The sequence below is a fragment of the Prunus mume genome, linkage group LG2 (assembly GCF_029339155.1).
Source record: "Prunus mume cultivar Tortuosa linkage group LG2, ASM2933915v1, whole genome shotgun sequence".
Lineage (NCBI taxonomy): Eukaryota > Viridiplantae > Streptophyta > Magnoliopsida > Rosales > Rosaceae > Prunus > Prunus mume.
In genome coordinates this window covers 7,268,480-7,284,654 of record NC_142699.1, presented here as the reverse complement: position 1 = coordinate 7,284,654, position 16,175 = coordinate 7,268,480, and the positions used below count along the sequence as shown (strand labels likewise).

Below are 16,175 nucleotides of genomic sequence, written 5' to 3'. Positions count from 1 at the left end.
AATGAAAAGTGCAACATCCAATATGTTTTCTTCTAATATTCCAAAAAATTAAATTTAACTTAAAGTGAGATTTTGTTTTCTTTTTCGATATTGAGCAATACATTATTTTCATAACTTTTCAGATTTTTTTTCTTCGTAAGTTACTCTTGAATTTCTCAATTTAATGCCACATGAAGATTACCCGTTTTCTTTTATTTTCTATTTTAATACCGATTACAAATTTTAAGCCCTTTTTTTTTTTTTTTTGGGGGATTTTAAGAGGAAATAATTTATTAACCCTCTTGTTTGTTATTTAATAATAATAATAATAATAATAATAAAACTATTTCGAATCCTATGGGAAATAGCCCACAGAATGAATAGTCAAGACGTGAAACTAATCTCTCACTCAATGACGTGTCGTATTCTGATTGGACAATCTTAGCCGGTACAAACCCATTTATGACCATACCAAACTGAGATTAAAGGCGGAGTTTACTTGCCAAATTTGCGCGCCACATTCCAAATTAGCAGCCCTGTGACAATGCCCAACCAATAAACCACACCCACGTGTACAGTGACAACATACAGAGCGAGTACGCTCAAAATATAAACTCGCGGGTGGACGGAAATTGAAATTAGCCCGAGAGAGTGTCACGTGTGACTACCATGTTTGTCTCGTTCTCTCTCTAACCCGATCTCACGCTATCTCTCTCTCCTAGCCCATAAAACTCCCCTTTCCCCACAGCCATAGAGTGACTCTCAGAGACCTCCATAGACCAAAACAGCCTTCACAGAGCAAACGGAAATGGCGTCGTCTAGGGTTTCGCTCTGCTTCTGCTTGTTCCTCGCTCTGTGCCTCACCACGATCCGCGCCGAAGAGGCTGAATCGAAGGAGTTCGTGCTCACTTTGGACAGCTCCAACTTCTCCGACACTGTGAGCAAGCACGACTTCGTCGTCGTCGAGTTCTACGCCCCCTGGTATGTAATTCGCATATCTCGCTCTCTTGTCGCCGTTGATTCTGTTTACTTTTGCCGATCTAAGTTGCTCTGGTTTTGCTTAGTTGTGTTTGGCCTTTTGTGAGTGGATCTGAAATTGGCTTAATTCATTTTCTTGTCTTTTTTTTTTTCAAAATTTATTTTTGAGGTAGAATTTTTGATTTAATACTGAGGTTGGAATTTACAGTCATGTTTCTGAATTCAAGTTCCAGCTGATAATTTTCAGAGCTTGCTGCATCTGCATGCAGTGATTGAAAATGCCCTAATATCACTTGTCGGTTATAAAATGATTGCTAAATGCACGATTTTGCGTTTTGTTTTTTATTTTTCGTAAATTTTTTACTGAACTAATATGATCAGAGTAACATGCATGTGGAAAGTTCTCATCTGTGCTGAAGATAGGATATCGTGATTTGCTGTTGGGTTTCTTTGTTTCTATACTTTGTGGATAGGTTGTCCTAATTTTGACTATGTTTTCTTATAGGTGTGGCCACTGCAAGAAGCTTGCTCCGGAGGTACGAAATTTAGCTATTAAATTTTAATTTCTCACCAATTTTGCATTTTAATTGAGAAACTAGGTATATTCTGATTAATCTGACGTTTAAAAAACAATTATGTTGGTGTAGTATGAAAAAGCTGCATCTATTTTGAGTAGCAATGACCCACCAGTCATTCTAGCAAAAGTTGATGCCAATGAAGAAGCAAACAAAGGACTTGCCTCTGAATATGAGGTTAAGGGTTTCCCCACAATCAAGATTCTGAGAAATGGTGGGAAGATTATCCAAGAATACAAGGGCCCTCGTGAAGCCGATGGTATTGTTGATTATTTGAAGAAACAAAGTGGTCCAGCTTCTGCTGAATTAAAGACTGTTGAAGATGCAACTAATCTTGTTGGCGACAAGAAGATTGTTGTTGTAAGTATTAAATATCTGTTTGTTTTTTTTCCTTCCTGATTTTATTTAATTTTTTGAGTGTTTTCAGGCAGATATAGTTACCCAAATTTCATATCTTTGCAGGTTGGGGTGTTCAAGAAGTTCTCTGGAGAGGAGTTTAATAACTTCACAGCTCTAGCTGAGAAATTGCGGTCTGATTATGAATTTGGTCACACTCTGGATGCCAAGCTCCTTCCACGTGGTGAATCATCAGTGTCTGGGCCTGTAGTTAGACTCTTCAAGCCATTTGATGAGCTTTTTGTTGATTTTGAGGTATTATTGGCTCTCAGTGATTATTACATTTCAGTTTGTTTTGCAGCTTTTGAGGTATTATGGCAGTATATGTAATAATTGGGTAATCATGCTTGCAGGATTTTCATGTGGACGCTCTAGAGAAGTTTGTTGAAGAATCTAGTTCGCCCGTTATTACTGAATTCAACAATGACCCAAGCAATCACCATTTCGTTATCAAGTTTTTTAATAATCCAAATGAGAAGGTATATCCTGAGCTGGATTTATTTTCTTAATATGATGATGCAGATTTATTTATGTTTTTCTGTAAATTATTAAGATGTTCCATTCAAGGTCCCCTGAGTTTAATTCTTATTTTTACAGAGTCTAACATTGTCTTTGATGTTTGTGTTTCCTATTAAATGATTTCTGTTAGGGAAAAACAAAATCTTGAAGCCTAAATTTGACGTCATCTTGTGAAATTATTTAGTCTGGTTTCATTTTACAGTTTCATCTTTGAATCTGCTCGTAATTTGAAGTTGTTTATGTTATGAATCTCTTAATTGTGCACTATAAGGATCCCACACTTGACAGTGGTGTTATTTTATTTTTTGTATCTCTGATTTTTTTTGGACAGTTTTGTAGTGTCTTTTCTCTTCCTCCCATTTCTAATATATTGGTTGGATGGACAGTCTTCTAACACCAATTTTGAACTTGGCAGGCCATGTTGTTTCTGAACTTCAGTAGTGACGGTGTTGATGCTTTCAAATCAAAATATCGTGAAGTTGCTGAGAAATATAATAAAGAAGGCATAAGCTTTCTAATTGGAGATCTTGAGGCTAGTCAAGGTGCATTCCAGGTTAGGATTATCTCCCTTAGTGAGCCTTTTGTTTGTGATATTGTATTGAGATTATGTACACTTTGCAATTATATTCATGTTTTCAGAGTATTTTTGTGATATAGATTAAATGGCATGTTAATCTATTGGTTTTTATAAACAGTATTTTGGACTTAAAGAAGACCAAGTGCCTCTCATCATCATTCAGACAAATGATGGAAAGAAGTTTCTGAAACCTAATGTGGAGCCAGATCATATCATAGCTTGGGTGCAGGAATACAAGGTGAGGATTCTGCTTTTTTCTTGTAATGCACTTGGCCTGCAAGTGATATTATGATAATCACTAATTTTTTAAATCCTGATTCGAGTAAAGGTTCATTAAAGCTTATATCTGTTGATACCTATTGACTGAATCGCATAACTGCAGGAAGGGAAAGTATCACCATACAAGAAGTCTGAACCTATTCCTGAGCCTAACAATGAGCCTGTAAAAGTGATAGTCGCTGACAGCATCCAGGACGTTGTTCTCAAGTCTGGGAAAAATGGTGCGTAAACCCACACTGGTGCTGAATGTTGTATAGTGTGCCCCTTTTTGTTTTTGTTTTTTGTTTTTGTTTTTGGTTTTTTGGGTCTTGTTTCTTGTTAGTATTTCTCTGGGTTATCTGTTTATTATATGATTTTCTTGAGTGACTACATTACTACCTCTGAGAGACAATTACCTTGAGGAGAACAACACTAGCTCTAAATACCTTACCTTGATTCTATGAACTAAATTTTGGGGATTCACATAAAAAATGATGGAGTTTTCTGATATTAACAACATTTAATTATGCTCAGTGGCTTGAAAGTTTTATTTTGTGGTCATTTATGGTCTAATAAAATAGCCAAAAGTTTCTTGGGAGTTTATTACACCTTGCATTCTTCCTGGCTGCATAAATGGTTGAGCATGTTATCTCCCTCTTTTATTGTTTATTTATTTTTTGTTTGTCATAGATTTTCCTATCCGATAAAATAGAATAAGGTAGTGGTTTTTTAATGTCTTTGACTTATTCCAGAAGAAACTGAAACTTGATACATATTTTGATTAGTGTCTATTTAATATCTGCCACTGTTGTCTTCACATGGTTGCTGTATGGGAATGCTAGAAATATGTATAAAATGACCTTGTTTACTCTGCAGTGTTGCTCGAGTTTTATGCTCCTTGGTGTGGACATTGCAAGAAGCTTGCTCCAATTTTGGATGAACTTGCTGTCTCATACGAAAAAGATTCTGATGTTATTATTGCAAAATTTGTAAGATTCTTTACCCTGCAAAGCAGAATTTCTTATAATCATCATTAGGAACAGAATACAAGAGATGGGTTCTACCAAAATCTTTCATATATGATTATGAGTACTGTTCTTCCCTCAAATTGCCCGAATGAGATTCTATCGAAAATGTTTTCCTAATTATCTCCTGTTATTGTTTCTTTTTGTCTACCTTACATTTACATAGACATTTGAAAGAAGATATTTCTTGATGGTTAATTCATTTCTTGCTTTCTTTTTCCAGGATGCCACTGCAAATGATGTGCCAAGTGATTTCGATGTCAAATACTACCCGACTTTGTTCTTCAAGACAGCAAGTGGAAAAATCTTGCCATTTGATGAGGATGAGAGGACCAAGGAAAGCTTCACTGCCTTCATCGAAAAGAACCGGGACAAAACTGAGAAACAAGGGTCGGAGAAACAAGATTCCGGCAAAGATGAGCTCTAAAAAGGTAAACAGTGCAACAAATTTTCTGAAGCATAGTTTTATTTCATATGATGGTTTTGTTTAAGAGTTTAAATATAGCGATTGTTCTTTCTTTGAGCAGGAGGGGTGGCCCTACAATGGAGAACACAGACATCGAGGCAGCTAGTTGGATGTTATGGCGGCTGAGATAAAACCACTTTGAGAAATGGTAGAGGAGAGCATAGAAGCAATGTCCGACGGTACCTCCCCCCATATATATCCCTCCTCATCCCTATCTATCATTAGTTATGGTTTTTTTTCCTTTTTAAATTTGAATAAAGTGGGAGGGTGTTTTCGTCAGCCACACTAGTTTCAGGGATAGCTTAGGGTTACAGTGTGCAGTTTTGGTAATGTAGAGACCCTTGAAGAAGCAGTTTAATTTACAAGTCCCGAAGTTAATTATCTCTTTGCAATTATGATTTAAGTTTAATTATCTCTAATCTTCTGCATTTTAAGAAAGTCAGATGCCCTTAATTATGTTTTATGCGGTTTGGGTGTAGTGATGAATTTTAATTGCTCGTTACCCAAGACAGCTAGCAATTCGGCCCAAAACAAGGGGAAAAAGCCCATTTGGCCCATTCGGTTTACAATAATTTCTAACATTTTGGTAAATATTTATCGGAAAAGAATAAGGAATCCTAAAGGGATTTGGAAACCAATTAGAAACACGGTAGGGTTTGGAAAGCAATTGGAAACATGGTAGGATTCGGAAACTGGCTATCAGTATATATATGTGCTCAGCCTCGGCCTTTCCATTCACACCAAAATCCCTTGCAATTACACATAGCTTTGCATTTGCTCTCTCTTCTCCTATGGCTTCCATCAAGTTTTCAGTCTGTTTTCTTCTTCTTCTTCTTCTCTCTTCAAGTCTCTTTGTTGTTAGTACCAGTGAAGCTGTCAAGCAAACACACCAACCCAAACCATCAGCCGTACTCTCTGACAAGGGCTATCATGCCATGTCACTAACCCTAGACATGATTCTTGAGTCCGTGATGATGCCCGCAATAGAGTCTGTAAACCACACCAACACCACTTTTACCCTCTTTTGCCCTCGGGACCAAGCTTTCTTCAACTCCAAGTATCCACAGCCTCCATTGACACTCCTTAAGTACCACGTTGTGCCATTCAAGTTCGACAGAGATACAATAGAGGCATTTGTTGGTCATGGTTCCAACGTTCGCACTCTTCTGCCCGGTCATCCTCTTGTTGTTACTTCTTTACCAACTCGCACTGGTGGATCATACGCGTCTATTAACCGAGTCAAAATCACTGAATGGGATGTCTACAACAACGGACGGCTCATTGTTCATGGGGTTGAGGACTTCTTCGATCCTGCTTTCCAAACCCTACTGTATCCGCAGTACGACACCGTTGTGACAAAGGTTCAGTCGCGTGGATTTTCTGGGCAGAGAGAGGTGATAGAGAATTGGATTCTTTTGGTAGCTCTTGTGGCTGCTTGCACTTGTGTGCTCATTCTCGTAAATATCTTTTGTGATAACCCTTCGGACAAGGACGATGTTCAATATTATCCCTTGTATTATTAGCAAGGTTATTGATCATGTAGGCATAATTGATAAATTCATTAATTCTTTTCTTTGTTTTTGTTTTTCTTCTTTATTCGTGGAAGATTATTGTAAGGCATACATCAATTGGATCTTTTTTGTATACGGAAAGAAAAACTCTTTATGTATACAAAAACTAGATCATCCTTCATGCAAAATAGAATTGTAATAAAATAAGATGCAAAATAATTCAGGAAGAAAAAAACAATTGTACTAACCGCATGAAGCTGGCAAACACTAATCTAACCCTTAAAGTTCACTCTCAATCACAAATTGAACTGAAATCAGTAAATTGCCCTCAATACTAGACAGTCAGTGAGAGAGTTTCAAATTCGAAACCTTATTCAATTTGAACGCCAAAAATCAGTTTCTTGTCACAGTAACTTCTTACATCCCTTTTGGACATGAACTGTGGAGTTGAAGGACTACATGATTTAAAATCGAGTTAGGGGATCAGAAATTGAGACTCGACCTTTCAAAGGGATGATAATCACTACAAGCACGTTTCGCTTCACGAATACAAAACCTTTACTCCATGTTTCTTTTGGGAGAGTAATTCTTTTTTTCTTTCTTTCTTTCTTTCTTTCTAAAATTAAACCACATATCTAAAATAGGGAGTGTTAATCCTTGGCTTAAAATTGGATCAATGGATAATACTATTCAACTAAAAGACACCACCAAACCAATAGCACCAAACAGGTACATACATGCATATATGAATATAATTAAGGATGTGATAATGGTAATATTTAATAATTAATCACCCCAGTAAAATATTTGTATACTAATCTTATACTACCAGAGCTAACCCCTCCATCTTGGGCCTTCTCTCTGATATTGTTTGAGCAGCCACTACTGCCTTCCTCTTGCTAATAATAACGTTGTTGTTGTTGCTGTTGTTGCCCTTAACAATATTCTCAGAAGTGGTGCTTTTGATTTGGTCAACGTGGTCAACGCCACCGACCTCATTTAGAACGACATTGTTGTCGTCGTCGTCACGAGAATGATGTTCAAGGGATTTGAGCAGGTAAGGTTGAAGCTTCTTCAAATCGGATAGCTGAAGTGGCTTCAAAAGAAACTCCTCAGGCCCCTTCTTCCAAGCACCTGCACTCACAATTTTGAAGTTGAAGCTGCAGGTTTTGCAAAAGAAACAAGTATGTAAATAATTCCCTACTTACATGCTGATTCTGGAAGGAACATTCTCTGATGACATGACCACGACTGGTACGTTTTTCCAAGAAGATCCCTGCAAGAATATAAAGCAGGAGTCTCCCTGTAAGAAAAGTGTCTCGTGACTATGATATGTGGCCATTAGACGTAGGTGGATTTGGAATGAACTATTTCAATTAAATTAGAGTAATGTCCTGAGTGAGTGACGGTTCTACGTAAGGATCACGTTGATATTTGGTCAAATGGTATAATGCTAGAGTCGGGTTCTAGTCCTAGACTCACTAAAAATTCAAAACAGTAAAAGAATGTGTGGTAATTAATTATGAAGTGGGGTTATATGTGGCTAACCTTGACCCGTTTCAGCAAATCATAGCCGCTCATCCCGGGCATACAGTAGTCTGTCATGATCAAATTGATGACTTTTGATCCCTGCATTTGATTGAATATGGAGAATTTAGTATGTTATCCAGGTTTAAGGAGAGAGAGAGAGAGAGAGAGAGAGAGAGAGAGAGAGATGACAGAAACCATGAAGTAATTCACAAGCCATTTGTTGTTTCATCAAATCTAAGCAAATCAAATGTAAGAACCTGTTGTAAGATGAATATTATCCATAAAAATCAATGCAATTTCGAAAATAATTCATTATCAAGGGAGGTATTTGATTAAATAATTTAATATATAAAGAAAATATTGTGGACAATGCTAGCCTGCTGCATGCACATATATTTTTAATTAATTTGTATATAAAAACTCTTGTTATATAATCATTATAATCTCTCACCTCTAGTACTTGTGATGAGTGGGGGGAAGTAGATGAAGAGGAAGCTGTAGAATTTTGGTTTAGGTCATCAACCAAACCCAGATATTTAAGAGCTTCATCCCCAGACTCCACACAAGTCACTGCTACCACAAAAATAAAAATACAAACAGATAATTATAAGTATAAAACTTAAACAGAAAGCCAGTTTTTTATTTAGAAAAAAAGAAAAAAGAAAAAGGAAGAAATATATACTAATTAAAAAAATACACAAAGGGCATTTGTTAACAATCACATGCAATGTTGGATAACAAATCCATGTTTTTTAAAATTTAAAATTATATAAAATTAAAATTAGATTATCTCTATGGATCTTCATATTATATATATATTATATGGGAGGGGATATATATACCTTGATATGAAGAACCTCTAAGGAGCCTCTCCAAGAGCTTCCTGTCCAAAAGACTGTCATCCACAGCCAAGACATGGAAATGTTGTTGTTGGGGTTCGGAGTTTGCAACATCTGACTTCATCAACTCCATTTTCAGGCTCACTGATGACATGAAAATTGACCCTTTTGAATTTCAATGGCTGATGTTAACACGCAATATTCTTGGGCTGCTCCTGTATATTAATTCTTTGTATGCAAATGTACACCTTTTATATTCTCTTGAGAGAGAGAGAGAGAGAGAGAGAGAGAGAGAGAGAGGCGTGCCTGAGGGGAAATGAATGAGAGGTGGCCTGTGATTATTCTTTAGGTGTAAGGTGTACTGAGTAATTAGGTGGGTGTATATATGAGAAGAGAAGAGAAAAGCAAAACTGGTTTGCAAGAGAGAGAGAGAGAGAGAGAGAGAGAGATGTTTTTAGTGTCATGTGTTGTTTTCTCATCACTCTTGTTGTGATCTCTCACTAGATTCTCTCCACCGCGTTGGTACAACCACTCATATCTCTCTTTCTTTCTCTCTCTCTCCTTTTTTTTCTTTCTTTGGATTTTGTTTGATTGCAAAGGAAAATCCGGAGATCTTTTTACCCATTTGGTCATGATGATGATGAAAAGGAGTTGATTTTGGGTGTAAAACGGACTAAGACAGAAGTGGTTAGCTTTGTTGCTAAATTTGGGTTGAAGGTTTTTCTTTTTCTGTTTCTTAATTAAATGCGTGGGAAGTGTTGTTCTATTATTTTTTTCTTCAAACGAACAATGGACTATCATCCATGCTACTTGCATGCCTAGGACTTTGGTTAGGAATGTAGGATGTGTGATTCATGGCATGTATGTATGTGTCACAAGCCGGCATACATAATGCCTAATCTATATAAAATAGAAGCATGGCCAGGTGATGTTTTCTCAAGTAAAATAAAGATATTCTATTTCTCGAATGTAATTTAATAATCACAATCATTCCGTTTTTAGGTTTCTTTTCAAGGATTATTCATTTTAAAAGAAACAGTAAAATTAGAAATTAGGGTAATTAAAAAGATGTGTAAAATTAATATTCAATATACAAGTTTTTTTATAACTCAAATTTTAAAAAATTGCCAAATATGGACTTAGCAATTTGAATTGGTAGGTATGACATGTAAACGCAAGCTTTGTTTAGCTCCTTGAGGCTCAAATAGAGGCATCGAGTGGAATTATGAATCTTCTTGAGCAATAAACCAGAGAGAGAGAGAGAGAGAGAGAGAGAGGGCCAAGCCAAGACATGAAATTAAAGAAAGTTTTATGGTAGGGGTCCACAGAGAAAATTTTGAAGATCTTATGTGGGCCTGCAAATATAATCTTTTGTGGGGTCCAAATTTCCCTTGTCTTCCAAATTTCGAATCTGTTTCCATCGAGGGTGTCCAAAGCAGAAAGTTTTTTTTCCTTTTTTTTTCTTTTTTCTCTGTTAAATGCTCTCTCAGATTGTTCAAACTTTTTCACACTTGACTGTAGGTCCCTCATTCTTGTCTGCCAAGTCCTAGTGTTGGTCTCTCCATCTGTTACCCTTATCATACGTTTCCTACAGTGAAAAGCACTGAATCAATTGAGCTAATTCACTCCAAAAAATAAATAAAAAACTTAAAAAAAAATCAAGAAATTCTCTACCATACCACAAAATCTTATCTTATATCTTAGTTACTAGCTAGTCAGCTAGCCCTTGTGAACAAATTAAGACAGCCACTTGACCTGGTCTTTACCCACACAAAGCGTACTCTCTCTCATTCATGTATGTAGCTAGATCCATTGCATATTCACCAAAGTAGTGAACATGTTATGTTGGGCGTGAAAAGGAGGAGTTTTGGGAGTGGCTGTCATATATGTACGACATCCCACTCGTAGGGTTAGGGTTAGTATGGGGTCATATGACACCAAAATACAGAGATTTTTACTTTGTCAGACAATCCATGCCGTCTGACGACAGAAGGACAAAAGAATTTTTCAATGAAAATCTCCTCCTCTAGTACTATGTCTTTCTTTTGTCTATTCAAAACACAATCTCACATCGAAATTCTAAACCAAAATTATGTTACAATATATAATTTCTTGAATCTGCATATTCATTACGAATTGGTTTTAGATTGAATGCAATAATCTTTGCACACCCATGGTAGAAGAAACCTAAGATGGTAGAAGAAACCTAAGTGCATGGAAATTACAAGTAGTCAATGTTAGGCCCCCCTCCCATTTCTTCCTGGCAAGTGGACATCTTGATTCGTGACGAATGTACATCCACGATCTATCCAAAATCTAGGAAATCTAATTGCAGAGGTCCTTTTGTTTTTGCTTTTGAAAATTTGAATCCATGATCAAATACCCAATAACTTGTGCATTTGAAATTTCCACAAAACCATAAAAACAGCAATATTCCATCCAGCCCTACATATCTTGGAAATTAACCATCCTAAATCTCACAATCTTTTAATGCAATAAATATATATATATATATAAAGAAAAGAAAAGCGTGTTTGTTGGCCATCTTTTTTCTGTTACACCTTGGAAAATTAGTCATCCAGATTGATTGTGGACTTACTGTTTATAAAGCACTCTACTGTGTTTCCAGCTGCTTTGACTAAGAGGCAACAATGTGGGGATCTGTTCTCATTAGAAATCTGGAATATCTTTCTTGACCATCTTTCCAAGCTTTTCTTAATCAGGTCATCCTCAAATCATGTAAGAGATTTCACTACATCTTGCTTCAGGGTCCACAAAATTTTTTACTTTTCTATGGATATAGCAAATTATAATCTTACAACTTTAACTTGGGTCCACTCTTGTCTTGGTTCTCAGTCAAACCCAGAAAATAATATGAAATAAAAATTCCTCGTCTTCGTTAATTAATTAATGTGTTAAGTTGTTAAATTGTCAATTTCCACGCACTCGAGTACCTGAGCCATTCATCAAATGTGCTTCTAGAGGGGAGAAAAAAAAAATTCCAGCTATTGCAGAATGCGGGCGACTGGCTTTATTTCAAATCAGATTTCTTTTTGTGTGTAGACAAAGTATATGCTTTACCAAGTTACGCATGATCCTACAAAAGATTTCACGCTTGGCAAAAGTTTGACAAAACTTCTTCAATGCTCATTTCTACGTTATTTCTTCCCATGGTACGTGGTCCCCACCTCCTCCAGCTCAATGAAAATCTCATGTACAATATTCCTCTTTAGTTACCATACGCTCCATCGCCGTCGGTAGCTATAGCAAAAGCTGGCTGAGAAGAAGAATACACTTCAAACACACATTTGCATGTTGTTTTTCTTGTTTTGGACCACAACAAATAATGTTTCTGTCTAAAATATTGTTTTGTGCACTCTAAACTAAATACGATAAGAATATCAAGTAAAGAGTAATATCACTAAATAAATAGCTAGTTGGTATTCGGATAGGGCATTCTTTATTTCTCGAGTTATTTGTATAGGTCCTTCTCATTTTTCTAATTCAATCTTTCATTAGCCACTGTCAAAGTCACATCGGCATAACATTAAGGTTTCACATGCAAATTTCATTTGATTAATTAGTTGGGTGACGTTGCACTTGTAGTCTTTGTCTGGAAGGAACTCCCGGGCGACATGTTGTATAAGACATTTGTCTCTATCTCTCTCTTTACATGTTTGCTGCCGTGAGAGATACGTGATGAACAACCTAACGATTTGAAGTTGGGTCTATTATGTGCCACCCATTCATTTGGGTACGCATCGTTCCAACATGAGGGGCTATGTTGAGAGGTTATAATAAAGGGGTTCAATTCAACAGTTCAATAATAACTCAGCACAGTAATTCCAATGGGCGGAGTTAGTCACTGCACCCGGCTACTCTTTACACAGTACACCTAAAGTTCCATAGTGATGAACACCCTTGAACCAATTGAAGCTGGGTCCATTGTGTGCCACCCAATCATTTGAGGTATAGTTCCAATAGGCCCAACATATATGGACCTCAAAACTCTCTAAATGCACCCAAAGATTTCATCACTGCACCCAGCTACTCTATACACTTGGACCCAAATTCAAATGTAAGCCCCCTCTGGCACTAAAATTTTAAAAACCGAACTGGTCCAACTACCTTTCAAATTATAGGATTGAAGATAATGGATTGATGAGGGGATCCTCTGTCAGCGTCATTAGCCCTCTCTCTCCTACTCCTACAGCCCTCTTCTGATTGGCTTCACCAACTTCTTCCCTTCCAAGGTAAGATTTTCAATTTTCAAATTTCATGTCTGAATTATCAACAAAAATTTGTACAGCATTGTAAGACTGGTGCTTTCTTCTTAGCAACCAAACCAAGCAGACAAGACACTCTCCAGCTCATATGGCGTCAACAATTGTTAACGCGGGACCCATCCAGGGTCTGGATTATGTCGGTCTCAGACCCGCAAAACCTCTGAAGCTGAATTCGGGTCGGATCCAGATCAAGACCCGCCCGCAGCGCCTCTTCACCGTAAGAGCCAGCGACGGCGATGTGCCCATCGGGAAGACCCGACTGAGTGACGCCGAATGCGAGGCCGCCGTCGTCGCCGGAAACGTGCCGCATGCGCCTCCGGCGCCGCCTAAACCCGCTGCCCCAGCGGGAACTCCAGTGGTGCCTTTGCTGGTGAGTAGCTTAATAAAAGTTAAAACCTTTTCTCTATTTTCGTGTTCAAAATTCGGAACTTGGGTTTGGGTTTTTTATGGGTTTCGTTTTGTAGCTTAAGAGCTTTTTCTATATTTTCATATTTGAAAAAAAAAAATGTGAAATTTCGGTTGTGGGTTTTGAATATCAGCCGATCAATCGCAGACCTCGTCGTAACCGAAGGTCGCCTGCTCTGAGGTCGGCGTTTCAGGAAACAAGCTTGTCACCTGCGAATTTTGTGTACCCACTTTTTATTCATGAAGGTTGGTGCTTGCTGGTGATTTTACTATGTGTTCATGCTGTGACCTCTGTAAATTTTACATGGCGCGCAATTTTTGCAGGTCAAGAAGACACGCCTATTGGAGCTATGCCTGGATGTTATAGGCTTGGATGGAGACATGGGCTTGTGGAAGAGGTGAAGTAGCTTAGCTCTATCTCGGTAGCACTTATCTTGTTGTTCTGTTTAAGCTTCTTGCTAAGTGGATGGCTTAATGTGAATGTTAGTATCATGCTTTTTCTAAAGATGATATTTTCATTGGTTTTTGGAATCACCGTTTCTAAGTAAGCCTTGTGTGGAGCAGGTTTCAAAGGCTCGAGATGTTGGTGTCAATAGCATTGTGCTCTTCCCCAAAGTTCCAGATGCTTTGAAGGTTTTACTCTTGTGCTTTTGCTTGACTATTCTGTAGAGTAACTATTTTGTAGAGTGATGTAATATAATTGGATTGGTTTTGCCTGTTAGAATTCAACAGGTGATGAAGCCTACAACGATAATGGTTTAGTGCCTCGAGCAATAAGGTTGCTCAAGGACAAATACCCTGATCTTGTAAGTCTGTCTACTTTGTTTAGCCTTTCAAGTCAAATTGGCTTTATGCATTATAGGTGCATGGAAGAAATTCATTTTGTTAATATTGTTGTGGTCATCAGGTTATCTACACCGATGTTGCTTTAGATCCATACTCCTCTGATGGGCATGATGGTATCGTTAGAGAAGATGGTAAGGCAAATATGCCATGAGAAATGCTCTTTCCAGAAGAGGTTATTTTCCATTCATACATACATTGTGTAATTAATTGCAATACTTATTCCTGATGCTGTAGGAGTTATACTGAATGATGAGACAGTACATCAATTATGTAAGCAAGCTGTTGCCCAGGTAATCATGGCAGATTAAGTCCTAAGTAATTTCTAAAATTGTAATCATATGAAATGTAAATATATCAGTAACCTACTGTTTGGCGTGTTTACTTCCATCATCAGGCCCGAGCTGGAGCAGATGTTGTCAGTCCCAGTGACATGATGGATGGTCGTGTGGGAGCTCTTCGAACTGCTCTTGATGCTGAAGGTTTTCAGCATGTATCTATCATGTCCTATACGGCAAAGTAATTTGATATTGTCTCTACAATTTTTTTCCCCTTCTTTTGCTGTTTCATTATTTTTTAAGATCCCTTACCCACATACACACTTTTGGTCATTTCTTACATAAACTTTATCAAGCTGCATTTGCTGAGATTTATACTTGCATTTAATGTTCTTTCTGTCATTACGTGTCACAAAAAATTTCAGTGAGTTGGATAGCGGTGGTGGATTGGTATAATTCGGTCTTTTTTGCTGTTTTAACATGCTGATCTCTACTATGTTGCAAACAGGTATGCAAGTTCATTTTATGGTCCATTCCGAGAAGCATTGGACTCGAATCCACGTTTTGGTGACAAAAAAACGTATGTAGTTCATCGAAGTTAAACCTTATGCTAATTTCATTTATGTAATGAGGCTGGTGCTGACTTGGCATATAAATCTGGCTTGAAAAACAAAAGTTATCAGATGAACCCAGCAAATTACAGAGAGGCTCTGATTGAGGCACGTGAAGACGAGTCTGAAGGAGCTGATATCCTCTTGGTTAGTATCGCATTCTTTGGATATTTGTCCATATTTACTTAATGGCAGAGACTCTAGTTCTAAAATTATGCAATGGTTCACAGGTGAAGCCTGGTCTACCATATTTGGATATCATAAGATTACTCCGGGATAGCTCTCCTTTACCAATAGCTGCATATCAGGTGAATCTTGTCATGAACGACCTCCTCACTTCATTGTTTCATTCAAGAACAGAAAGTTTATTCTCTCCTTATCCCATTTTAAGCTTTGAAACCACATTTTACTTGAAGCTATACGCTTGACAAGAGTATGGTAAAGGTTTTAGCTGGTGTTACAAATGTTATTGTTTCCTTTAGTGTGTAATTGGTTGTTTAACTAGAATCTCCATTCCTGCCACCTTAACTTCCTGGGCCCTTGTCTGCAAAATCATAATGCAGGTTTCGGGTGAGTATTCAATGATCAAGGCTGGCGGGGTTCTCAAAATGATTGACGAAGAAAAGGTTATGATGGAATCCCTTATGTGTCTACGAAGGGCTGGAGCTGACGTAATCCTTACATATTTTGCCCTGCAAGCTGCCAGAAGTTTGTGCGGTGAGAAGAGGTGAGGCTTGTAAACTAGATTATTGGTGAGAAGAGGTGAGGCTTGTAAACTAGATTATTGTTTATTCAGGAAAACCATGGAAGCTTTCTTCTAGAGCTTGATTGTACGTTTTAGTACAACGAAGTTGAGTTGTAAACGAATGTGATTGAATAAGAGATGTTTCAAGTAAAACTATATATATGTTCAATCTCTTAAAGTATAATGTGGACCCCACCGCCGATAATCACATATATTTTAACACTTGACTGTAAAAAGGAGAAAAAAAGAAAAAGGTTTTCTTACTGGATAATGTTTTTCATATCATTCTTACGAAAATTATTGGTGTTGAGACTTGAATTATTATACATTGGAGAAACTTTGTGCTTGTGAAAT

The 16,175-nt window shown here is 37.4% G+C and overlaps 2 protein-coding genes and 1 pseudogene across 3 annotated transcripts; 2 read left to right on the top strand and 1 right to left on the bottom strand.

Annotated features, from left to right (window-relative positions):
- Positions 1-606: 606 nt before the first annotated feature.
- Positions 607-5,154, top strand: PDIL1-1 (PDI-like 1-1). The gene is made up of 10 exons (XM_089047127.1): positions 607-960; positions 1,463-1,493; positions 1,605-1,892; positions 1,995-2,183; positions 2,282-2,407; positions 2,863-3,000; positions 3,143-3,262; positions 3,407-3,524; positions 4,159-4,271; positions 4,531-5,154. The coding sequence occupies exons 1-10, from the start codon at positions 788-790 to the stop codon at positions 4,732-4,734; spliced, it is 1,500 nt and encodes a 499-aa protein (XP_088903253.1). The 5' UTR covers positions 607-787; the 3' UTR covers positions 4,735-5,154.
- A 1,846-nt stretch (positions 5,155-7,000) lies between these two features.
- LOC103319806 (two-component response regulator ARR17-like) lies at positions 7,001-9,094 on the bottom strand (annotated as a pseudogene). The gene is made up of 6 exons (XR_016124613.1): positions 8,960-9,094; positions 8,657-8,797; positions 8,266-8,384; positions 7,833-7,913; positions 7,493-7,560; positions 7,001-7,418 (listed from the first exon to the last, which is right to left on the bottom strand). The product of XR_016124613.1 is annotated as a two-component response regulator ARR17-like (transcript).
- A 3,595-nt stretch (positions 9,095-12,689) lies between these two features.
- On the top strand, positions 12,690-15,974 carry LOC103319807 (delta-aminolevulinic acid dehydratase, chloroplastic). The gene is made up of 13 exons (XM_008221403.2): positions 12,690-12,906; positions 12,991-13,309; positions 13,479-13,590; positions 13,669-13,742; positions 13,909-13,977; positions 14,067-14,150; positions 14,252-14,321; positions 14,425-14,480; positions 14,585-14,706; positions 14,974-15,045; positions 15,142-15,223; positions 15,307-15,384; positions 15,640-15,974. The coding sequence occupies exons 2-13, from the start codon at positions 13,028-13,030 to the stop codon at positions 15,805-15,807; spliced, it is 1,269 nt and encodes a 422-aa protein (XP_008219625.1). The 5' UTR covers positions 12,690-12,906; positions 12,991-13,027; the 3' UTR covers positions 15,808-15,974.
- Positions 15,975-16,175: the final 201 nt, after the last annotated feature.

Excerpts from the sequence above, each read along its gene's own strand:
- PDIL1-1 (XM_089047127.1), top strand. The coding sequence starts at position 788 with ATGGCGTCGTCTAGGGTTTCGCTCTGCTTCTGCTTGTTCCTCGCTCTG. Across the intron at positions 2,184-2,281 it reads AGCTTTTTGTTGATTTTGAG|GATTTTCATGTGGACGCTCT; the intron begins GTATTATTGGCT and ends TCATGCTTGCAG. Across the intron at positions 3,263-3,406 it reads CTTGGGTGCAGGAATACAAG|GAAGGGAAAGTATCACCATA; the intron begins GTGAGGATTCTG and ends GCATAACTGCAG.
- LOC103319807 (XM_008221403.2), top strand. The coding sequence starts at position 13,028 with ATGGCGTCAACAATTGTTAACGCGGGACCCATCCAGGGTCTGGATTAT. Across the intron at positions 13,743-13,908 it reads GACATGGGCTTGTGGAAGAG|GTTTCAAAGGCTCGAGATGT; the intron begins GTGAAGTAGCTT and ends TGTGTGGAGCAG. Across the intron at positions 14,322-14,424 it reads TGGTATCGTTAGAGAAGATG|GAGTTATACTGAATGATGAG; the intron begins GTAAGGCAAATA and ends CTGATGCTGTAG.